Source organism: Mustela putorius, unplaced genomic scaffold, assembly GCF_011764305.1.
Source record: "Mustela putorius furo isolate JIRA1106 unplaced genomic scaffold, ASM1176430v1.1 tig00003962_pilon_pilon_pilon, whole genome shotgun sequence".
Taxonomy (NCBI): Eukaryota; Metazoa; Chordata; class Mammalia; order Carnivora; family Mustelidae; genus Mustela; species Mustela putorius.
In genome coordinates, this window is record NW_025422106.1 from 12,448,914 (window position 1) to 12,474,163 (window position 25,250).

Sequence of the window (25,250 nt, forward strand, 5' to 3'; positions counted from 1 at the left end):
GTTACTTCCATTTATCAGTCTTTTTTTTTTTTAAAGATTATTTATTTATTTATTTGACAGACAGAGATCACAAGTAGGCAGAGAGGCAGGCAGAGAGAGAAGGAAGCAGGCTTCCTGCTGAGCGGAGAGCCCGATGCGGGGCTCGATCCCAGGACCCTAGGATCATGACCTGAGCTGAAGGCAGAGGCTTTAACCCACTGAGCCACCCAGGCGCCCCTCCATTTATCAGTCTTAATGGGTGTAGTGGGAACATTACTACCATTTCAGTGGCTGGATAACATACAGCAAGTTCTAGTATTTTTTCTAAACTGTGGATAATATAAAAAATATGTTGTATTGATCATAGAGCTTAGAACTATATGGATAAAATCCTTCATTTTGATTTAAATAATCTGAAATGTGTGCCTTCGTCACTTACAAATATTCTGTGATTTAGCTTATTCTCTTACTAATGACTTGTATGGGCTAGTTTATATTCCCCAGGTTTTTAGAGGCAGTAAAATTAGGGAGTCTGTTAGGTAATCTGAACTTAAAATTTTGTCAGACATACATGAATAGTAAAAACCCACAAAGAAATGACTGAAAGAACCAAGGGTAAAGTCATCCGATTTTAATGACAGTCCGTTATTTGTCTGTTTGTGAGAATCGACAGAGATGAATGTTCTCCTGATTCTACTAATGGGAAATGTTTGTAAATACTAGAACATGTTAAACTTTTGGAACTATTTTATTACCATTTTGTTTTTTCTGTGACTCCGGAATTCCTTGGTGAGAATTGATAGTATCTCACTGGACTGTTTTGTGTAGTAGAAGAAGCATTAAATTTGGATGTAGAAACGTGAGGTTGGACTCTCATTTTGCCATTTATATGCTGCTGAATTGCAATTTAGGGCCCATCCAGCCCTTGAATTTCTCATTTGTAGAAGGCAAGAATTAAAATAACTGTTCCCTACAAAGCATTGTTAGTATCAGTTCAGCTAATCTGTATGTAAACTATAAATCACTATACAGAGTAGTTATTGTTACATAAACCCAAACCCTAACCTTGGGCTGAATAGAGTATTAGAATAGAAAGAAAATTATGGCAGTAATTTATTATATGTGCTTGATAATTGGATGGGGAAAGAGAGATGCAGACATGTGGAGTAACATTCCCAAGGTCTCACAGTTAGCTGAATCTCCCAACTTTGGAACCTTAGTCCCCCATCTTTTTGGTGAAAATGATTTGCTAAGATTGTGTTGGTTATGAAAACCTGAGTGAACATTTAGTAGATTGAAAGAAAATGAGAAATGGGATTTTTCTTTTTTTTTTTAAAAAAGATTTTATTTATTTTTTTGACAGAGAGAGATCACATGTAGGCAGAGAGGCAGGCAGAGAGAAAGAGGAGGAAGCAGGCTCCCTGCTGAGCAGAGAGCCCGATGCGGGACTCGATCCCAGGACCCTGGGATCATGACCCGAGCCGAAGGCAGTGGCCCAACCCACTGAGCCACCCAGGCACCCCGGGAAATGGGATTTTTCAAACTAATTTTACAAGTTACATATTTTCTGTATTAAAATAATATCAGGGGCGCCTGGGTGGCTCAGTGGGTTGAGCCACTGCCTTCGGCTCAGGGCATGATCCCGGGGTCCTGGGATCAAGTCCCGCATGGGGCTCTCTGCTCAGCAGGGGGCCTGCTTCCCTTCATCTCTCTCTGCCTGCCTCTCTGCCTGCTTGTGAGCTCTCTCTGTCAAATAATTAAATAAAATCTTTAAAAAAATAATAATATCATGCTTTTACCCAAAGGAACATAGAATTACATTTTTATATATTGTACATGAGAGATAAACATTCCCCTCAAACCTATGAAACTCTCAAAGAAGGGGGTCCCTAAAATGTCCTCCAGGTTGTATCTTTTTAAAATAGGGATTTTTACTTAAAATTTTATGTAATTAAAAATTAGATCTGGAGCAATGGCCTTTTCAACAATTAGGAGACTGTTCAATACATATTACACTTCACTAAATTAAGTTGAGGGACATTTTAAGCCAGAAATATATACATTCATAACTTGTTAACTGATTATTGGGAATATATATAAAGATTTCAAATGCCTTTAAATTGTATCCTAACTTGGGGTTTTAATTTGCTTAATTCCCCATAGACTTTAGAAAGTTCAAAAAGAGGGGTGCCTGATGGCTCAGTTGGTTAAGTAGCCAGCTCTTGATTTTGGCTCAGGTCACAATCTCAGGGTCCTGGGATTGAGCCCTGCATTGAGCCTCATGTGGGGCTCTGTGTTCAGTGGAGAAGCTGCTTGAGGATTCTTTCCCTCTCTTTCTGTACCTCCACCTTCCCCTCCCTCAAAAATAAATAAATAATTTTTTTAAAAAAGAAGTTCAAAAAGATTCAAGGACTTCTTTTTTCATGTATTCTTATTCAAATAATGAATTTTTCAGAGAATATACTGCTCAACCATGTGATAATCTCTGGCTTCTAGAGTCAGATGATCTAATAGTCACTGATATTGTGCATGATGTTTGAATTACCTTCGGCTTTTTACCCCTGCACAAACTATATGAAAGCCTCACTGGTCAAAATATATTTATTACTGTTTGTGTAGATAATAAATTTAAGTTTCTTAATAGTTCTAGAGAAATAATACAGCTATTTTGAAGTACTCTTTGAATGAATATACTGAATAGTCTAATTATACACACTTCTAAAAGCAAGAAAGGTTACTGAAATATTCAAGTTAGCTGTCTTTGCATGCTTTGTATGAAGAACAGTGTGCATTATTGAGAAACCTGACTTAATATTTTTGTGAGAAAGTAGAGTCATTTGAATAAATGATTTTTTTTTTCAAGGAAGTGGGTTCATTTTATTTTGGAATACAGTGGCCAAGAAAATTAGAATTGGTGGCTTCATCACTCTTTTCCTTTTCTTGTTAAATTCTCCACTGATATTACTCTGGGATTTGCTATTTTCATGTCATCCATAAATGTATTCTGTGTTGCTTTAGGGAATCAAAGTAATTTAGTTTCACATTGTTTTTGCATTACAAGTGTAGCTAATGTTTAAAATGAATGGAGTATTATAATCTTAGCAGTGGATGTACAACCTACAAAGAACCTTTGTGAGCTGATTTTGGCAGTATTTTCTCAGCACTTCTGCCAGAAACAAAAGCCCCACATATCTTAATATCAATCTTTCATTTTAAATGCTTCAGCTATATTTAAACTCTGCTAGTTGCAACTTTTATAAAGCATTCCTTGTATCTAGATATATTTTCACAATGAGAATTATTATTTGATATTTGAGTAGTGCTTCTTTCCTTTTTTGTCTTCTAATCCTATCCATACACCTATAGTTTATTTTAACAGTTTCATTCCTAAAAATAAAACTTAACTTAGTTGCATGCTATTAAAATTGATATTACAACTTTCACTGCAAAATAAGCTCCATCGAAAGTCAGAAATATGTACTAGATTCCTGTTTGAGGAGATTTCAGTCCTATAAACAGACTAGGACTACTTTGGATTTATCCCCATGCATAGGAATCTGACTGCCATCACAAATTTCAAAAAAAATTTTTTAAAGACTTCGTTTATTTACTTTCAGAGAAGAGAGAGTATGAATTTAAAATAGCTGAAGAGTTGGGTGATTTTTCTCCAGTTACATTCACCTGTTCACACAGACCATAAGGATGCAGGTTGTTCCAGGGACAGTGCAGTTTTGCTAAGTGTAAATATGATTGAGGAAGATGGAGACAAAAGAATTGAGGATGTTTTCAAGGGAGTTTTAAAAGACAAGAAATAGTGTAAAATATTTTTTAAAATGGTTGAAGTCCAAAAAAAGTTTTCATGCTTTTGTAAGCTTAACTACTTATTTATTTAAAGATTTTATCTAAATAAAATCTTGACAGAGCGAGAGAGGGAAGAAAAGCAGGGGGCTTGGGAAAGGGAGAAGCAGGCTCCTTGCAGAGCAGTGGGCCCGATGCGGGGCTTGATCCCAGGACCTTGGGGTCATGACTTGAGCTGAAGGCAGACATTTAATGACTGAGCCACCCAGGCACCCCTATAACTTAACTATTTAGAACACAGGTGATTCTTTGCATGTTTAGCTTTATATTTATAGTTCTTTTGGGAATGGCACAAGTTTTTCAAAAGTTTTTAAAACTGTGAACTTATTTTGTAATAAGTAGACTGATTAAAAGAAAATAACTTCGTTCCCTTGGCTATTTATTACAAAAGTAAATTCCAGACTGTTTTGTTTTCCAGAGAGTTTTTTGAGTAGGAAATGTCAGTAAGCTGCTTTCTTTTTTAAGATATTGTGTAAGAATACATTATTTGCTCAAATGAAAATTTCTGTTGCAATATCTTTAAAAACATCTTCAAACAGTTGCATAATACCATTGTCGTAAATAAGGACTCAAACGGACTCATTGTTTTGGATAAAAGTTTTGATTTTTTTTTTTAAGTTTTTATTTATTTGATAGAGACAGAGAGAGTACAAGCTGAGAGAGAGGGATAGGCAGAGGGAGAAGGAAAAGAGGGTTCCCTTCTGAGCAAGGAGCCTGATGCTTCTGAGCAAGGGTCCTGATTCGGGACTCCGACCTAGGACCCTGGGATCATGACCTGTGGCAAAGGCAGAAAACCAGCTGAGCCACCCAGGCACCCAAAAGTTTTTAACTCTTAAAGTCAATACTATGGGAAAGAGTAAACCTGGGGAAATGAGGTCAGTTAATTCTGTTTTGCAGAGGGACAAGTTTTAGGATTTTTTTTTTCACAGCACACATGCCCCTTTGTGACTTGTTTATCTTTTTGCCACAAATTAATTACACTTTATTGGTATGTAGGTGAATGGCTCTTCATCTCTGAAAAAAAATTGGGTACAGAATTTGTCTTAATATGAATGTACAAGTTTTAAGTTTTTACAGAACTTAAGTATGGCTTCTAGTTAAATATTAGAAGATAGAAAATCCTACACTTCTTTATTTTTTGGTCCACTTCAGTATCCTCAGTTAATTTTATTCAGAAAGCATGATTTGTGGAATACATTTACATTTTGTGAACCAATTGTAATGCTCTGGTTTTAGAGTATTTTCACAAAATAACTTCATTTTATCTTTTTTGTAATTGCTTGGACTATATCTTTTGAAAACATTTTTGCATAAGTATGACTTAAGTTTGCAGAATCAAAATTTCCAGCTTTAATGAACTCTTCTGAATATACTGAACTCTGAGCTCCCATATTTGCTCCTGTACTTTATTCCTCATCATTACAACTAGTACATATCTTGAATTCATACGAAAAGTGAGACAGTGTATTAGTATTTTATATACATTACCTTGTTTGATCCTCATAACAACCCTTTGATATGTGTCATGTTATCTCTATTTTACAGGTTAAAGAAATTCTTGTTTAGAGAGATTGAGAAATTTGTCCAAGCTCATGGAGTAGATTCATACAGAGTTTGAGTTTGAATCCATCTGTTAGACTCCAAAATCTGTTTTCTTCCCACTAAGTTAGATGCTGTGTATCTGTTTCATTTTAAGTGAAATCCTGTGCTCATCTGGCTTCCCTAGCAGAAGAAGGAACCCTTTGAAGGACAAGGACCTTGTGTTATTCATATTTATGTCCTCAGAGCCTGGTACAGATTCCAGAATTTTTAAAATAAGCACTGAATGAAAGACACTGACATCACTGAAATGGTAGCAATGAGGCATGTACCAATGAAGTAGTTTCTCTAGTATAGGCACTTACTGCTTCATATACCTCCTACCCTTTTGATGTGGTTATATACATGCGTGCCAAAAACACGCACACGCTCTTTCATCCTTACCTATCCTGCGACATTGAGAATTTGTTTTCATTTTGTAGATCGGAAAATCAAGATATAGGGGTGCCTGCCTGGCTCAGTTGGTAGAGCATGTGACTCTTGAGCTTGGGTTTGTGACTTTGAGCCCCATGTTGGGTGTAGAGATTACTTAAAAATAAAATCTAAACAATAATAACAACAACAAGCAAACAAAAGAAAAGATCTAGGGAAAAATGTGGTTTGCTTAAGATCGCACCACTAGTTAGTGACAAATTTGGGGTGTGAATTAAGATTTTCAAACTTTCAACCTTATAACCATCTACTCCAGGCTATCCATCTGTGCTAGTGGAAACCTATACTTTATTTCCTGATGTGTTTATTTGCTTATTGAGAAATAATGGCAGGAAAACAAAGGTGTCCACAAATGGATTGTGTCTAAAGAAGACACCTTCTGTTGAAGTGATGAATGTATACTCTATGCTCAGTCTTTTTATATATATAGTCTTTCACTTATTTTCCTTTACAAAGCATATATTTTGCAAGTGGTAATTATAGTTAGAATTTTAGGCAAAGAATAAAATAGTTCCAACTAACAAACTGTAGGAAGATTAAACCCATGACCATATCATACTGTAATCCTGGTCTAGCAGGATTCCTGGCACATTCAGAGTATATTAAAGACTGCTTTGCGGACTTGCTCAAAATACTGTGCTGCTGCTGCCTTTTTTTTTTTTTTTAAGATTTTATTTATTTATTTATTTGATAGGCAGAGATCACAAGGAAGCAGAGAGGCAGGCAGAGAGGGAAGCAGGCTCCCTGCTGAGCAGAGAACCCGACGTGGGACTCGATCCCAGGACCCCGAGATCATGACCTGAGCCAAAGGCAGCAGCTTAACCCACTGAGCCACCCAGGCACCCTGCTTTTTTTTTTTTTTTTTGAGAGAGAGAGAGAGTGAGCAAGCATGGGGGGTAGGGGCAGAGGGGGAGAGAGAGAATCAGCTCAATCGCAGCACCCCGAGATCATCACCTGAGCCAAAATCAAGAGTCAGCCAGGTGCCCTGAAGTACTTACTGTGCTTCTTGAGTAGTAAGATTTGCTTTACTAACACCTGAAGAATGATAACAGTTATAGGCAATCTGGTGTTTTTGTGTAGAATAATTATGTCAGCACAATTTATATGTTGTAGTACAGGACTTTTTTTTTTTTTTAAATATTTTATTTATTTATTTGACAGACAGAGATCACAAGTAGGCAGAGAGGCAGGCAGAGAGAGAAGTGGAAGCAGGCTCCCTGCTGAGCAGAGAGCCCGATGTGGGGCTCGATCCCAGGACCCTGGGATCATGACCTGAGCCGAAAGCAGAGGCTTTAACCCACTGAGCCACCCAGGCGCCCCTAGTACAGGACTTTTTAAAAAAGATTAATTTATTTATTTGACAGAGATCACAAGTAGGCAGAGAGAGTGGGGGAAGCAGGCTCCCTGCCAAGCACAGAGCCTGATGTGGGGCTCGATCCTAGGACCCTGGGATCATGACCGGAGCCAAAGGCAGAGGCTTAACCCACTGAGCCACCCAGGCACCCCTGTAATACAGGGATTTAAAGTAAAAATTTATACTTCTACATGTAATATGAAGCATGATATAAAGAGTGCATTTAACATATCTTAAACACTTAAAATTTTTATTCTTTTAGGCCAGTTTTTTTTTTTCAGTCGAATTTTTTCCTAATTTGTCTTCAATGTGTATCAACATTTTTGACATGTTTGGTAGTATAATCCATTGTTTTCTAATAATGCTTTAAAAAACTATGAAAGATGGGTAAAATTTGAGTAGTGTGTATAATATTAAATTATGAATCAGAAAGACTTCAGGGGGCGCCTGGGTGGCTCAGTGGGTTAAAGCCTCTGCCTCTGGCTCAAGTCATGATCTCAGGGTCCTGGGATCGAGTCCTGCATCGGGCGCTCCGCTCAGCAGGGCACCTGCTTCCTCCTCACTCTCTCTGCCTGCATCTCTGCCTACTTGTGATCTCTGTCTGTCAAATAAATAAATAAAATCTTTAAAAAAAAAAAAAAAGAAAGAAAGACTTCAGGAGCATCTGGGTGGCTCAGTCAATTAAGCATCTAATTCTTGATTTCGACTCAGGTCATGATCTCAAGGTTTTGAAATCAAGCTTCATATTGGGCTCTGTGCTGGGCATGGAGCCTGCTTAAGGTTCTCTCTTGGGGCACCTGCTGGCTCAGTCGGTTAAGCATCTGTCTTAGGCTCAGGTCATGCTCTCTGGGTCCTGGGATTAAGCTCTGTGTCAGGCTCTGCATTCAGCTGGGAGTCTGTTCTCCCTCTCCCTCTCCCTCTGCCCCTCCCCTGCATGTGCGCGTGCAGGTGCTCTCTCTCTGTCTCTCTATCTTAAATAAATAAAATCTTAAAAAGAAAAAAGATTCTTGGGACACCTGGGTGGCTCAGTGGGTCAAGCATCTACCTTCGGCCCAGTTCATGATCCCAGGGTCCTGGGATTGAGTCCCACATTGGGTTTCTTGCTCAGCAGGGAACCTGCTTCTCCCTCTGCTTGCTGCTTCCCTGCTTGTGCGTGCTCTCTCTCTGACAAATAAATTTAACAACTTAAAAAAAAAAAAGATTCTTTCTCTCCCTCTGCCCCTCGCCCCCAAACTTCAGATAGTATAGCTTATCAATATTTGAAGGTGCTAGTATTTAATCTCCTTCTGCAGTGGACAAAATCCTCTAAATTTTAATCTGGAAGATCACTAGAATGACTGAAAAAGGCGTACAACTACATGGCTTTTATATTTTTACTATTTGTATTAGAGTTTCTATACAAATTATTCAAATCTTGGTTATAAAAGAAAATCAAAATATAAACACATTATTCAGATAACATACAGAATATTACTATCATGTTGTTTCTCAGTTTTATTCAGTCATAAATTCAAAGTAGAAGTATATAACATATCATTGGATTTTATTTGCTTTATTAGCTCCTCAAGAGTTATTGATCTATGAAATGGCAGAGAATGGAAAAAATTGTGACCAGAGACGTGTAGCAATGAACAAGGAACAATATAATGGAAGCTTCACAGGTAAATTATGGTGGTTTGGAGGGAGAAGATCTGCAGGTTTAAATTATATCCTTTCCATTGAAGTAAAATAGAAATATATCTAATACTTACTGTTTTTTGTTAATATAATAAGAAAATAAGATTCTTGTATGTCTTATATAAGATTACAGAAGTCCCCCTGCCCCTTGTCTGCATTTTCTTTTTCCACGGTTTCAGTTACCTGTGGCCAACTGCAGTCCAGAAACAAAATGATCTATTATTAGAAGGTCAGTAATAACCCAAAGCCAGGTTACAATGCCTACATCATTCACTCCACTTCATCTCATCACATAGACATTTTATCATATCACGTAATCTCAAGGACAGTACAGTAAGACACTTTGAGAGAGAGAGTTAATATTCATATAACTTATAGTATATTTTTATAATTATTTTATTATTACCACTGTAAATCTTGCTACCTAATTTATAAATTAAACTATCACAGCTATATAGATACAGGAGAAAATATATATAGGGTTCAGTACTGTCTGTGGCTTCAGGCATCCACTGGGGATCTTGGAACATGTCCCCTACAGATAAGGGGAGACTACTGTAATTATCTTTTGTTTACTCCTCATAGTAAATGAAATTATGGCCCAGTGCCTATATGGTGAATTTTGATAGTGATAGCAGAAGCAGCCTAGTCAGAGTCACATCAGGAGTGTTGTAGGTACAAGATTATTATTTGTTAATCTTATGGCATGTTAAGTATTTATTTGGTATTGTTTGGTGCTCAGTTTTATCATGCCATTTTGTAACTTTAGAAGCAAATTATAAAGTTACTTATTATACTAATCCTAAATACACAAATCTCAAAAAAGTCAGAATGTGATCATTGTGGGTTTATTTTAAATTTTTCATTTGTGACAAATTTATATTTTCACCAAATTTGGAGTTTGTGGTAAATTTCAGTGTATTTGACTCTTATTCATACATTTACCAAAAGAAAAAAAAAAAGCCCTGAAAACCCTGAAAATTATCGCTTTTATTTACATAGATGGTTCAAGTAGGAACTTTCCATAATGTGTTTAAAGGGCAATGAAAGATTTTTCACTTCTCCTAATTGTAATGGTTTTCTTTTTGACTTCTGAATTGTTTGGCATCTGAAACATATTGCAGATAATACTTTGGCATGGTGCTAATATATCATAAAAATTCTCTTATGTTGGAAGAAGTACAGGCTCAGTGAAATAGTAGTTTCTCTTTATCTTGATCACTACATTGCCTTGCAGAAGACAATTTGCAGCACTTATCTGACTTTCGGTTACTCTGATCATTGATAAATTTTATATCATTTCACCAAGAGTTTCAGGATTCAGAGATAGGCATGCATATATCATATAGTCTCTTTCATATTAGGAGCTTTTGCATGTTATTTTTTTCTGTCCTTTCTTTCAAAAAGCATGTACTTTTATATATTCTTCCCCTGCTGCCCACCCCTTGGAATTTCAAATTAATGTTAGTATGACACATTTACTCTCCTGTACTGTGGGCTTTTTTTTTTTTTTTGGCTTAATATTTCCTAGAGATTGTGCTATAATTGCACATGAAGAACTTCTTCATTATGGCTGCTTAATATCCCATTGTATGAGTATACCATACTTTAACCGCTTCTCTGACTTCTGCTGTTAACATTTAAGTTGTTCATAATCTTTTGCTTAGACAAGTAACATTGCATTTAATAAGCTTGTCCAAGAGACATTTCACTTCATACCTAATCATTCTTAGAAACGTAATTACTGGGTTATAGGGTATATGCGTTTGTAATTTTGATAATGACCTTAATTGTACACTTACACACTTATTAAGTGTCAGACTCTTCTGAAAGCTTTACATACATTAGCTCATTTAATCTTTGCAGTGACCCTAAAAAAGTAAGTACTGTTTTCATCTTCATTTTCGAAAGGGGAAAACTGAGACATAGAAAGGTTAACTAACTTGCGCAGGGTCACATGACTTGTAGCCAGGATTTGGAACCAAGTAGTTTGCCTTCCGAACTCTAAACCACTTTGTTCTATAATATGATACTAATTGCCCTTCATAGAAGATGGGCTAACTTAGTATCCCAATAGCATACAAGAAAGGAAACTTGTGTCTTGAGAATGAAATGATTGCAAAAATAGTTCCCAGAGTAGAGTAGAAGCACTTAGTCTGTCTAGGACTTATCGTGTGAACACATTGCTTGTTTTTTGAGGTTAATATGCAGTTTTTCAAATGTGGTATGGAAAGTAGATAAATTTTGAAAGTGATTGGAAAAAGTGAACATTCTGTTTAGATTTCTGCGCTGTTTTTCAGACCCCTCTTCAATGAATGAAAAGAAGAGGAGGGATCGGGAAGAAAGGCAGAATATTGTCCTATGGAGACAGCCACTCATTACCTTGCAGTATTTTTCTCTGGAAATCCTAGTAATCTTGAAGGAATGGACCTCAAAGTAAAGAGTCTTCTATTACTTTTTATGTAAACCTTATTTACTAATTTTAGAAATCTTTAACATTCTCCCACTCTCTCCTACCAACTGCTCTTTCAAAATGAATTAAATTTAGAATGTTTTAGGAGCATACTTATTTTCCTTTCTATAGTTTGAAGAAAAATAAATTAGGGGAACATGTTTTATTTGCTCACTGGATTATTACAGTTGACCCCTGTCTTATGTTGAATCTTTTATGCAAAGGAGAACATAGGAAATGAGAGAGAAGTTGGGCCTGTGTGCAATAGATACACTGATTATTTAGTAGGCCAGGGTTCAGGATACGTGGCACTTTTACTGATAATTTGAGCCAATGAAGAAGGACTCTGCCAAGGAAATGTGTTGTATCTTTAAGATTAGTACTTATGAGCCCTGTTTCAGATATCATAAAGACCAACTTGAACTTTTGCATGCCTTATCATTTTGGGCTTGCCTTTCTAAGTTATTATCTTTAATAATATCCTACGTTTTTATTGTACTTAGAGTTTATAAAACATTTTGTAACATTTTTCAGTTCATTTGGTCCTTACAGCAACTCTGAAACTAGTAAAACAAATACATGATTACAGTTGGCCCTTGAACAACATGGGGATTGGGGGTGCCAACCCCCACATAGTTGAAAATACAACTTTTGACTCCTCAAAAACATAACTACTAATAGCCTACTTTTGACCAGAAGCTTTGTGTATGTATTATATACTGTATTCTTATAATAAGCTACAAAGAAGAAAATGTTATTAAGAAAATCACAAAGAAGAGAAAATATATTTATAGTACTATACTGTAAAAAAAAAATCCACATATACTCCCGTGCAATTCTGACGCGTGTTGTGGTCAACTGTATTATAATTTTAAAAACAAGAAATAGAATCAGATTGGTTAAGTGTATCTCTCAAAGTGCAATACTTAGGGACTTTGACCCAGGTCCTCTAACTTGAAGGCCAGTGCTTTTCTCATTACATTATGATGCCTCTACCGGTGAGAGGTTGGGATGTAAATAAGATCAGACTTTTTTGGGTAAAGGAAAGTCTACAGTAGGGTTTATGATTAAGAAATTCGTTGTTCTGTACCCATTTATCTTCTCTTGACCTCCTTTTGTATCCCAAGAGACCATCGTGTTTAAGGACAGAAGAGCTAAGCCCCCAAAAAACTGATTCTATAGCTATGCTAAGTTACATAAGTGCTTCAACAAGAACTTGTTTTGGGAGTGATAAGTCCTGTGAGATATTTCATTTGTTTTTGTTTTTAAATTGTTTTTAAGATTATGGCATCGTCAAAGCATTGTGGTGTCTTTTTTACTGCTGCTTGCTGTACTTATAGCTACGTATTATGTTGAAGGAGCACATCAACAGGTAAGAGGTTCAGCAGCTTTTCTGTTCTTGTACCTCTTGTACCTCCAAACAGTTTCAAAATGGAACTATTGTGGGTTTGATAAAATTTCTACCCTCCACATTTTTAGACTTGGTTTTGTTTTTTAAATTTATCTCATAACTGATATCTTACTATCTTTCTTTTAATACCAAATATTAAAAATATTCTTGTGGCAGTTGATGGCTGCTGAGCCTTTATATTTGGCATAGATCATTTTTACTTTCAAGAATTCAAATGTAACTTTCCTGATGATGTTTAGTCAGAATAGCATGAATCCTTTAGTGAGCACCAAAGTCTTCATATTTTCTATCACACCCTCCTGTGATCTGTCCAGATATAGTCATCCTCGATTGAAGGTTAGGTTTTATATGTATAAAAAGGGAGACATTCATTTGTCTGTAGTCCGTAAGTACAATATAACTGAAAGAAAATAGGACATTGTGTTAATAACTTTTGTTAAAATAGTAAAACAATGTATTCTAAATGGTTTTAAAAGTGGTATTACTTTATTTTTTGAAGCAGTTAACCTCTAATCGTAGAGAAGTTTTTATAGTTTTAAATGCATTTCTTTCAAATATTTTGAAGAAATCTGTGTGCGTCATTTAGAGTTTATAAGGAACTGGTTAGATTAATGTATTTGCCAGTATGGGAATCTAGACTGTAGTGTCTGGAATTCCTCCAACAAGTCCATAGCTCAGTGGACTTCATTCAGCTTGCTCTTGTTTAAAAAACATCTTGGTCTTAAATAGACAAAAATAATTTTATTCCATTTTTTACTTGGATAAACAAGAATATGTTCCGTTCACAAATATATAAATAACTGCCCACTCTCACTGCTGTTTATTACAATGCTTTCTTAAACAAAGTCTTTGTAACTTTCAGTTATCTTTAAAACTTTTAATTCTCATAGTTATCTTATTAGTAATTTGCATTTTTCCTGTAAATGGCATTTGCAATAGTAGGATTTTAAAGGCCTAAACCAAAAGCTTTATTACAATTAGATGAATTTTTTATGTAAGAATTAGGTCTCTTGAAGGGGTTTTTACCCTTAATGCTTTCTTCCTACTAGAAACTTACTTTAGTTGGTTTGTTTTATTTTGATTGTAGGTAATAACACATTTTTGTTTAACAAAACTGTTTTGGTTTTTTTTTTTCACTCTATCCTTTTTGTTTTTCAGTATGTGCAACGTATAGAGAAACAATTTCTTTTGTATGCCTACTGGATAGGCTTAGGAATTTTGTCTTCTGTTGGGCTTGGAACAGGGCTGCACACCTTCCTCCTTTATCTGGTAAGAATTATAAGGAAGATTGAAAGAGATGTTTTAATTGGTGCTTTTACTTCAGAAGTTAAAATTCTAAGATTTTTATTTACTTACCTTTGCATCTTAAAAGCATTCTCATCCTCAGATCAGTAAGTTTGATTTAGAATTCTGTTTTGTTTTTCCTTTTTGATTGAGGATTTAAAAAGAGAAGAGGGAAAAACCCTTGAGCAGATGAGATTATTTACTTAAATTAATTCAGCCAGGAAATGTTTTTTATCTTTCCGGATTTTGGAATAATGGTTCTTTTGCTTATGCAATTGTCGTTTTAATAGTTGAAGTTCTTTAAATATATGAAATTATCCGCTTACAAGCCATGTAAGACTTAGAATTAATTTGAACAGTTTACTTTCTCTGTTAATCAGCAAATGAGAAATGATGTCTTCCCTCATGTCCTCAAATATCATGTATACACACCTGGATAGTCATTTTGGCCTTCTCACTGAATATGATTAATGAAATATTATGTGTGTAGAATTAAAAGCTTTCTTAAATCCTTTTAAATCAAAATATAAAATGTACCCCTCCTAAAAAATACTATTTTACTTAAGAAATTAGAGAGATAAAAGATAGGTTTTCAGGGCGCCTGGGTGGCTCAGTGGGTTGGGGTCTCTGCCTTTGGCTCGGGTCGTGATCCCAGGGTCCTGGGATCGAGCCCCACTTTGGGCTCTCTGCTCAGCAAGGAGCCTGTTTCCCCCTCTCTCTTCTTTACCTGCCTCTCTGCCTACTTGTAGTCTCTGTCTGTCAAATAAATAAATAAATAATCTTAAAAAAAAAAAAAAAAGATAGGTTTTCCACATGCTTGGAAATTATAGCAGGGATAGGACCAGGGATGACTAACAAGACATCTAGGGCACTGAATTTAAATGGTGCTTCCAGGGTCATGTAAGTATGGACTTGATGAGTGAGTGTTTCATTAAATTTTGTGCCCTGGATGCCTCTCTTATTTCACTGTATTCCTGTTCCTGAGGAATTGAAAGCAACTTCATACTTGAAATAGCTTGATCTTCATTGGGGAAAGACAGGTGAAAATTGTCACAGTGGTACTGATTGCCAAAATAAAGTTCAACACAGCAAACACTTCCAATCTTTATGCTTCAATGAATTCATTTCTGAAGCAGGGAAATAAGTGTTAAGGAGTGATTGTTCAGAAGACTGCTAAATTAATGGCCTGAAGAATAATTTGAGGATTAATGTGTAATTCATAACTTCTTCAAGTCTAAAAGACTTTAAAATCTCAAATTTTAGAATTCTATTCATGATTAGTTGCTGATTTTATTCCACATAGGGACATAAATCTCAGAACTAATCCACAATAGTGTGTCTTTAATAATTACAGTTTTAGAAGTATAATGCTCTATAAAAGGTTGAGGGAGAAGGGAAAAGAATTACCGTTATAGGTTACCTTCTGTTCTTTTCTAGACCTTTTCTCTGAGATTCCTTGGGAAAAGAAGATTAAGGAATTCATTTGTAGCATTTGATTAATTTAGAACTATCTAAAAAGCAACCCAGGTAGCAGATTCTTCCAAATATTACGAGGGATTCTAATGAAACTTAGAAATTCCACAATAAGTTAAAGAAATTTGAAACAAGAAAGTTTTATGTTTCCTGTTTCTTTTCATATCCATGAGAAACCTTTATAAAATGACATTTATAAAATGTGTTCATTGATCCATGTATCCAGTAAAGAATTTAGAAAGATACAAATAATCATTTATTATAAAATTCATTTGAGTGAAAAGTCAAGTCTTTGCTTTCCTAAATTAAGTAGTTCTGCTGGGAGATCAGAGGGCAGATTTAATGGGGTTTGGTTAGGCTTTTCACACGTGTAGAAGGAATTCTTCAGGAGTTATTTGAAGGAAGGTATACTCTCATTAAAGTCAGTACTGTATATGTTGCACTAGTTTAGCAACTATGAAGAATTAGTTAAGGAACATCTGAAATTGTATTACATTGTACTTAAGAGCCATATAAAAGTCTTGTGGCAAGGCACCTGGGTAATGCAGCCAGTTAAGTGCCCAACTCTTGCTTTCAACTCAGGTCATGATCTCAGGGTCATGAGATTGAGCCCCATCTCTGGCTCCACTCTGGGCATGGAGCCTGCTAAAATTTCTCTGTCCCTCTCCCTCTGCCCCCTCCCCCATGCACTCTCTCTCTTTTAAAAATATAAATAAATCTAAATAAATAAGTAATGGTTTTGTGCCATTATCACTGCTAATAATAAACTGGGGTCCATAGTGGATCAGATCACGTTTTAGCATTAAGTAAAATTTTTATTGTATTATTTTATTTTATTTTTATATATTTATAAAATTATAAATATAATATTAACCAATAATATTATATATAATATCTATAAAATTCATAATATTTATATTATTTTTATTATATTATATTTTATTTATTTAGATTTATTTTTTAAAAACTTTTAAAGATTTTATTTATTTATTTGAGAGAGACAGAGATAGTGACAGAGAGCACAAGCAGGGAGGAGAGGGGGAAGCAGGCTCCCCACTGAACAAAGATTTTCCATGCAGGGCTCTATTCCAGGACCCTGGGATCGTGACTGGAGCTGAAGGCAAACAATTAACCAACTGAAGCCACCCAGGCACCCTTAGAATTATTTAAATGTGCTAAAATTAAATACAAGTAAAATAACCAGATCCCATACATGATACTGGCTGTAGTGTGGGAGATAGATTGCAAGTGGGAGAGAAAGAAGATGGGCAATTATGATAATCCTTCTGAGAGACGAGGCTTTTGTGGAGGTAGCAAGAAGTATGTAGAGGAGGGGAGATTACAAAAAAGAACTTGCAGAGAGAAAAGGCAAGCAGAATGACACCAAAAGATGGCATAAATTTTTAATATTTCAGAAGAGTGGTTAGTAGCATTGAGATGGAATAGGACAAATGTTAGAGAAATGTGATTAGTACAAAGATGTTGTGATTTGGTTACGTGGGAAGGAACCAGAGATAACTGTTGGTTTTTTACTTGAGTAGATGTTGATATTATTAACTGAATAGTTTTGTGTTCACTTGTGTATTCAGTATGTATTAAAAGTATCTAAAAAGAGAAATTATAAGTATCTAAAATGAGTAATTATATTGCAATGTAGATGAGATCTTCACCAGATCCACATGGGTTGCTGGTGCCAGTGATTGGACAGAAAAGAAGGGGAATTTGCAAAGGACTGAGAATTCACCTACCTACTTACCTTCCTCCCTTCCTTCCTCCCTTCCTCCCTCCCTTTGTTCATTGTTCCTTCCTTCCATCCTCCCCACCCCCTTTTTAGAGCACGAGAATGAGAGCATGCCCACAAGCAAGGGAGAGGGAAAGAGAGAGAGAGAGAGAGAGAGAATCTTAAGGAGGCTCCATACCCAGGGCTCGATCTCAGGACCCTGACTGGAATCATGACCTGAGCCAAAACCAAGAGTCAGTTGCTTAACCAACAGAGCAACCCGTGAACCCAGCCTCCCTCCCCTCCCTCAACCTGCCTGCCTTCCTGCCTTCCTGCCTTCCTCCCCGTCCACCCACCCTTCCCTCCTTCCCGCCTTCCCTTCCTTCCTTTCCTTACTTCCGGCTGGCTGGCTTGCTTTGCTTGCATTCTTTATTTTTGGATCAGTTTTAGGGCTGCAGAAAGGATAAAGTTTCCATGTATCGTTCTACACCCACACACAGCTTCCCCTATGTTTTGTTTTGTGTGGTTTTTTTTTAATTAAAGATTTTATTTATTTATTTGACAGACAGAGATCACAGATTGGCAGAGAGGCAGGCAGGAAGGTTGGGGGAAGCAGCTGAGCTTCCTGCTGAGCAGAGTCTGACTTGGGGCTTGACCTTGGGATCATGATCTGAGCCAAAGGCAGAGGTTTTAACCCACTGAGCCATCCAGGCACCCCTATTTTGTTTTTTTAAATGAGGTATGATTGACATGAATATATATTAGTTTTAGATATACAACCTGATGATGATTTCACTATTAATAATATTTTACTTTTGTATAAAACATTTGTTACAGTTGAGCCAGTACTGATATATTATTAACTAAATCCAATTGCTTACATTGGAATTCATTTTTTATTTTACAGTTCTATGGGTTTGACAAATACATAATGTGATCTATCCTCCATTATAGTATTATATGGAATAGTTTCACTGCCCTAAAAATTGCCCGTGTTCCACCTGTTTATTCCTACCTTCCACCTCTCTTCTGCCCACAAACCCTTAGTAACCACTGATCCTTTAATTGTCTTTGTAAGTTTAGGCTTTTTCAAAATGTCATATAGTTGGATTTATACATCTGTCTTTTTCTGCCTGGCTTCTTTCGCTTAACAGTATGAATTTAAAATTCCTCCCTGCTCAGCGGGAAGCCTGCTTCTTCCTCTCTCCCTCCCCACTGCACTCTCCCTCTCTCTCTCAAATAAATAAAAAAATCTTTAAAAAGAAGAAGGAAAGAAAGAAATTCCTCTATGTTCTTTTTTATGGCTTGCTACCTCATTTCTTTTTTAATGCTGAATAATATTCCATTTTCTGGATGTACCCCAGAGTTTGTCTATTCATTCACTTATTGAAGGATATCACAGTTATTTCCATATTATAGCAATTATGAATCATATCATGCACTAAGTTTTTCTGTGTATATGAGTTTTCAACTCATTTGGGTAATTACCTAGGGGCATAATTCATGGGTTGTGTATGTTAATTATTGGTATGTAAGTAAGCAGTTGACTTGTATATTAACTTTGTATACTGCAACTTTGTTATAACAATGTTTCAGAACTTTTTTGTTTATTCTTTAGGATTTTCTACATTGATAATCATCTCATCTGCAAATAAGAAGTTTTATTTCTTTCATCTTAATCTGTATACCTTTTCATTTTCTTTTCTTACTGTATTACTTAGGTCTTCCAGTGTGGTAGTGAATAGAAATGGTGGGGGAACATCAAGCCTTGTTCCCAATCTTAGTAGGAAAGCCTCTAGTTTCTCACCATTAAGTATCATGTTAGCTATAGGGTTTTTGCAAATGTACATTATTGAGTTGATAAAGCTCACTTCTCTTCCTAGTTTGCTCAGAGTTTTGACAGGCATCAGTGTTGTCAATACTTTTTTAGGGGCGCCTGGGTGGCTCAGAGGGGTTAAACGTCTGCCTTTGGCTCAGGTTATGATTCCAGAGTCCTGGGATTGAGCCCCACATCAGGCTCCCTGCTCTTTGGGAAGTTTTTTAGGGGCGCCTGGGTGGCTCAGAGGGTTAAACGTCTGCCTTCGGCCCAGGTTATGATTCCAGAGTCCTGGGATTGAGCCCCACATCAGGCTCCTGCTCTTTGGGAAGCTTGCCTGAGACTCTGTAATGAACAGATTCCCTTTACCATTCTGTGATGGGTATGTATAGGAAGGGAGAAATCAACATTTTTATCTTAAGCTTCTGAGATTTTTGGGTTGTTTGTTGTTATAGCTTATCCTGAATGATAGACTAACAATTACTAAATGTTTACTATGTGCCAGGCTGTGTGCTTAGCACTTTATATGAATTATTTTATGTTGTCCTGCCAAGAGGAAGGTAGTCAATAACCAATAGGATATCAGATGTAGAGGAAAAAAATTATTCAATAAGTATAGACTGTCCGCTTATAAATAGATCAAAATAGCAAGGAAACCAGAAGCAAAAGCGGAATCAAGTAAAGGTCTAAAAATTTTACCTGTGTTATTTAAGAAGCTATTCAGTGCTCTGACCCCTGAGCTATGGAGCCTTCTCCTTAAGAAGCTATTCTAAATTTTTTATTTTTAAAACTTAACACTTTCTTGGTGCTAGGTGATCAAGAGTTCATCCTTCTACACTCCTCTTGCCTTTTATCTGTGAAACGTGATTGTGTTTTGAAAATCCTAATTACGGGGCACCTGGGTGGCTCAGTGGGTTAAGGCCTCTGCCTTTGGCTCAGGTCATGATCCCAGTGTCCTGGGATCGAGCCCCGCATTGGGCTCTCTGCTCAACAGGGAGCCTGCTTCCCTTCCTCTCTCTCTGCCTGCTTCTCTGACTACTTGTGGTCTCTGTCAAATAAATATATTAAAAAAAAAAAAAGAAAGAAAGAAAGTCCTAATTACACCTTCTTTCATTTATGAGCCTTTATTCTCACATAGGGATGTGATATTAACAATTCTCGTGTTTTCTGTTTTTGTGCTAATGAAACTGTCACATTTTCTATATACATATATAACTCCTCAGTCAAGGAAGCAAGTGGTCACTTGTTAGTAGTCTGGTCAGAAATTTAACTATCCTTTTGATAATAATTTGTAGTAAAATAGGTGAAAAAGAAATGAAACATAGCAAGTAGAAAAGATTTAAATCATTCTTTATCATAGTACTCTTTACTAGAAATCATGGCTTAAAAACAGAATAGGGAAATCTTTTCTATATTTTCAATAGGCAAAATTTCCCAATTAGGTTCTTCTCAGTATGGAAGTTACCTCTTTTAAATGTTTCATTTAGCTAATTATGACTCATTTTACAACTAAATGGTGATCTCAAACTGTTACTATATTTCCTATAATATTAGTTACCTGTATATCTGCCTTTAAAATGGAAAGATTGTTGGGGCGTGTGGGTGGCTCAGTGGGTTAAAGCCTCTGCCTTTGGCTCATGTCATGATCCCAGGGTCCTGGGATCAAGCCCCGCATTAGGCTCTCTGCTCAGCAGGGAGCCTGCTTCCCTTCCTCTCTCTCTGCCTGCCTCTCTGCCTACCTGTGATCTCTGTCAAATAAATAAATAAAATCTTTTTTAAAAATTTTTTTAAGTTTGATTTGAAAACAGTGGAAATCTAGTAGTTTTCAGAGAACACATATCTAGCCACAAAGGAAAAGTTAGATACTGTTTATGCAGGATTTCTGATTACTAACCAGAGAGTAAAGAAAAGGAAAGTGAATGATTTTTTTTTCTCACAGGTCAAGGGGAGTTAATTGGGCCTTTAGGGGTTAGTTGGTTTGTTCCATTAATTGTAATAGTGGACAGATGGACTTCAGGAGGTCTGTTAATGCCCTGGAACTATACATGTTGTTAAATGTTTTTGCAAATATTCATCTTTCTGGCAAAAAGGACCTATGCTATTAGATTCACCAAAGACTGTAACCCATAATGGGTTAAGAACCACTTTTGTAGAACTTTGTTCCTAAATATGTCTGTATTTGGCTACCACTAGGTGGCATTGCAAATACAATCAATGTAGTGTACTGTATTTGTAAGTTCTATTCTAGATATATATGAAACCCTCGAAAAGTTCTACTTAAAGACATATTCTATTATTTTTTTTTTTTAAAGATTTTATTTATTTATTTGACAGAGAGAAATCACAAGCAGGCAGAGAGGCAGGCAGAGAGAGAGAGGAGGAAGCAGGCTCCCCGCTGAGCAGAGAGCCCGATGTGGGACTCGATCCCAGGACCCTGAGATCATGACCTGAGCCGAAGGCAGCGGCTTATCCCACTGAGCCACCCAGGCGCCCCTAGACATATTCTATTATTTATCTGTATTTACAACTATATAATACCAGTTAATGCTTGTGAATGGAAAATAAGTTTTCCTAATAGTTTTCCATATTCATTAATTAGTTCAACAGTTACTAGCCTTTACTTCCACTGTAACATAAATATTTACAGGTAGAGCATACTTCCTTGGCATGCCCAGTTTCAGATATAATGCTGTAATTCCATTCTTTTTTTTTTAATTAAGGAATATGCAAGTGATTGAAGGTGATTTTGTTATGGGACTAAAATCTTTCATTCCTATAATGGAAGTTGATAAAGGATATTCAGAATCAAACAGCTGGGTTTCAATGCCTGATCAGATATTGCTAACTCTGATATTTGGCAAGTTTCTTAACTTTTAAACCATAGTTAATTCAACTGAAAATGTGAATGATAATAATAGTACCTATTGCAAAAGCTTGTTTTGAGAACTAAATGGAATAACATATGTATACTTTTCAGTTCAGTGCTAGTATATATAAGGTTCTCAAGAAATGATAGCTACTACTATCATTATTCATACTCTGATTTTATTTTAAATGCAGTCATTTTATGTACTTTAGCCATTTTTTAAAAGATTTTATTTATTTATTTGACAGAGATCACAAGTAGGCAGAGAGGGGGTGGGGGAAGCAGGCTCCCTGCTGAGCAGAGAGCCAAATGCAAGAGCTGAATCCCAGGACCCTGGGATCATGACCTGAGCTGAAGGCAGAGGCTTAACCCACTGAGCCATCCAGGCACCCCACTTCAGCTGTTATTATTTTTTTTAAAGATTTTATTTATTTATTTGACAGACAGAGATCACAAGTAGGCAGAGAGGCAGGCAGAGAGAGAAGAGGAAGCAGGCTCCCTGCTGAGCAGAGAGCCCGATGTGGGACTCGATCCCAGGACCCTGAGATCATGACCTGAGCCGAAGGCAGCGGCTTAACCCACTGAGCCACCCAGGCACCCCACTTCAGCTGTTATTCTTAAGAAATTATTAGCAACATTTCCCACAATTGATTTATAATGTAATAGTGTGTCAGTATAGTTGAAAACCACTGATTATTGTTCCATGTCCAGTGATGAAAGGTTAGGCAATTTAGATCAATTTTCTCATGAAAGAATTTTTGCAAGGTTAACAGAATTTAAAAACATCTGTTTAAAGGTATCATCAAGATTAAGAAACAGACAAACAATGAATTACAAGGCCAGCCTTAATGTTAAAGAGGAAGCCTTGAGAGGTGATACTGGACAATGAAATGCCTTGATAAACCTGAAGGCTTTGCATTGGAACCCTAAGGGGCCATACTTTAAAGGAAAGGATGGATTTGATATAAATTACCCTTTATAGGGACTAAAGTTCAGGCTTAAGTCTGAAGGAAAATAAAATCATCCTAGTCTTCACCTTAACTTTATTTTTTTCATATGTAAGTCCAGCACTCAGTCAAAAGTAATCAGATATCTGAGGAGACCAGATAAGTTGATCAAGACAAAGAAATAATAGGAACAGATCCACAGGGGTGGATCCATTAAACAGATGCATTTATTTAAAGCACTGTGTTCAAGGTAATCAAAAAAAAAAAAAAAACAAGTTTGAATATTTTGGCAGAGAATTGAAGACGGAAAGCTGAATGGAAATTCTAGAATTGAAAAAAATATAGTAACTGAAATTAAGAACTCTATTATTGGACTTTCAGTGGACATAGCTAAAACTGTAAAATAGGCCAGAGAAGGATGTCCAGAATAAAAGAATAAAAAGAAACGGAGAAAAAAAGCATAGTATCTGCAAAGAAACTCCAGTAAAACTGATTTCTTGCTGTCATTGATTTTGTTGAGAAGTCAGCAGCTGACAGTAGAATGTTGTCTTTTTTTTTTTTTTTGAAGATGCAGTTTTTTAAAAAAGATTTTTAATTTATTCATTAGAGAGCAAGTGAGTGAGAATATGAGCAGGGAGGGAAGGCCAAAACAGGAGGGAGAAGCAGACTCCCTACTGAGCAGGGAAGCCCTTGCAGACCTCATCCTAGGACACCAGGATCATGACCTGAGCCAAATGCAGCCACTTAACTGACTGAGCCCATCAGGCACCCCATAAATTTATTTTTTATTTGATAGAGAGCACAGGGGCAGGAGAGACAGAGGGAGAGAGAATCCCAAGTAGACTCTGCACTGAGCACAACTCAGGGCTCAGTCTCATGACTTAGAGATCACAACCTGAGCCAAAACCGAGGGTCAGAGGTCCAACCAGCTGCATCACCCAGGCATCCCTAGAATGGTATCTTTAAAGGGTAGCTAACAACAGAGGAGTCTATACTCGAAGTAGCCTGTGACCTGTAAAATTAAGATATTAGCAAACATTCTCTGAAGGAAATACTAAAAGGTGTTCTTTGAATCAAAGGAAAGTGATTCTGTATTGAAGCCCAGAGAATTCAGGAAGGAATAAAAAGTAAGAAAAGGGTAAATATATGTAGAAATTTAAATTAAGATGAGCAGTAATGATAATGTCTTGAAAGATTAAAATATATAAAGAATTAAAATATAGCATCTACAAATCAGATACTTAATAATGGAAATTACTGAAGATTTTTCTAAGGTATTTGCATTGCCCTATTAAAGGCAAAATATTAATTTCTATAACACTGTAATAAGCAAGAACTTATAATGTATAGGCTAAGCACTACAAAAATATGTACTATCAAGGTAATAGGGACAGGTAACAATTGAGTAGTTTTAAGATTTATTTTTACTTGTTTATTTTTTTGAGAGAGAGAGTTCGAGTGGGCAGTGGGAAGGGGCAGAGGGAGAGGGAGAGAATCTTAAGCAGGCTCTAAACCCAGCATGGAGCCCAGGGTAGGGCTTGAGCTCACAACCTTGAGCTCATGACCTATGCTGAAATCAAGAGTCCAGGGTGTAACTGACTAAGCCACCCAGGCACCCTCAAAATTCAGTAATTAAAAAAAAAAAAAACCAAGCCAAGGGCACCTGGGTGGCTTAGTCAGCTAAGCATTTGACTCTTGATCTCAGTTCAGATCTTGATCTCAGGATCGTCAGTTCAAGCCAGGCATTGGACTCTTATGCTGTGCATGGGGCCTACTTAAAAAAAAAAGAAAGAATGAAAAACCAAGCCAAAAGAAGGTAAGGAAGGACAAAAATGAACATAAAACAGGCAGGATGAGGTGTAAGCATCCACTAGTAGATTTAAATCCAAATATATCAATAATTATGTAAATATAACTCAAATAAATATTCCTTCCTGTTGTACAAATAAATGTAAAAAAAAATTTAACGGAGGCGCCTGAGTGACTCATTTGGTTAAGTGTCTGCCTTTACCTCAGGTCGTGATCCCAAGGTCCTGGGATTCAGTTTCACATCAGGCTCCCTGCTAAGGAGCCTGCTACTCCCCCCTGCTCTACGGGGAGCCTGCTTCTCCCTCTCATCTGCCTGCTGCTCCCCCTGCTTGTGCTCCCTCTCTGTCTCTCAAATAAATAAATAAAATATTTTTTATAAAATTTAACTGTTTGCTGTATACAAACTACATAAAATATGAATACACAGAAAGATTAATAGTAAGAGGATGGGGAAAAAAAGAGCCCATTGAAATGTCAACCAAGAAGAACCTTATGTAGCTATATTGAAATAAAAGTAGAGTGTGAGGCAAGAAGTGGTAATAGAATACATTCATTCATTCTCTTTCTTTCTCT

General features: G+C 36.4%; 1 protein-coding gene across 4 annotated transcripts in view; it reads left to right on the plus strand.

Annotated features, from left to right (window-relative positions):
* Positions 1-25,250, plus strand: part of VMP1 (vacuole membrane protein 1) — a 140,756-nt gene that overhangs the window by 14,026 nt on the left and 101,480 nt on the right. For all 4 annotated transcript variants that reach the window (XM_013053641.2, XM_004747262.3, XM_045070383.1 and 1 more), the window contains exons 2-5: positions 8,782-8,883; positions 11,200-11,335; positions 12,633-12,723; positions 13,921-14,031. In XM_013053641.2, coding sequence (XP_012909095.1) covers positions 8,808-8,883; positions 11,200-11,335; positions 12,633-12,723; positions 13,921-14,031 — 414 coding nt within the window. In that variant the 5' untranslated portion in view covers positions 8,782-8,807. The remainder of the gene's footprint in view (positions 1-8,781; positions 8,884-11,199; positions 11,336-12,632; positions 12,724-13,920; positions 14,032-25,250) is intronic.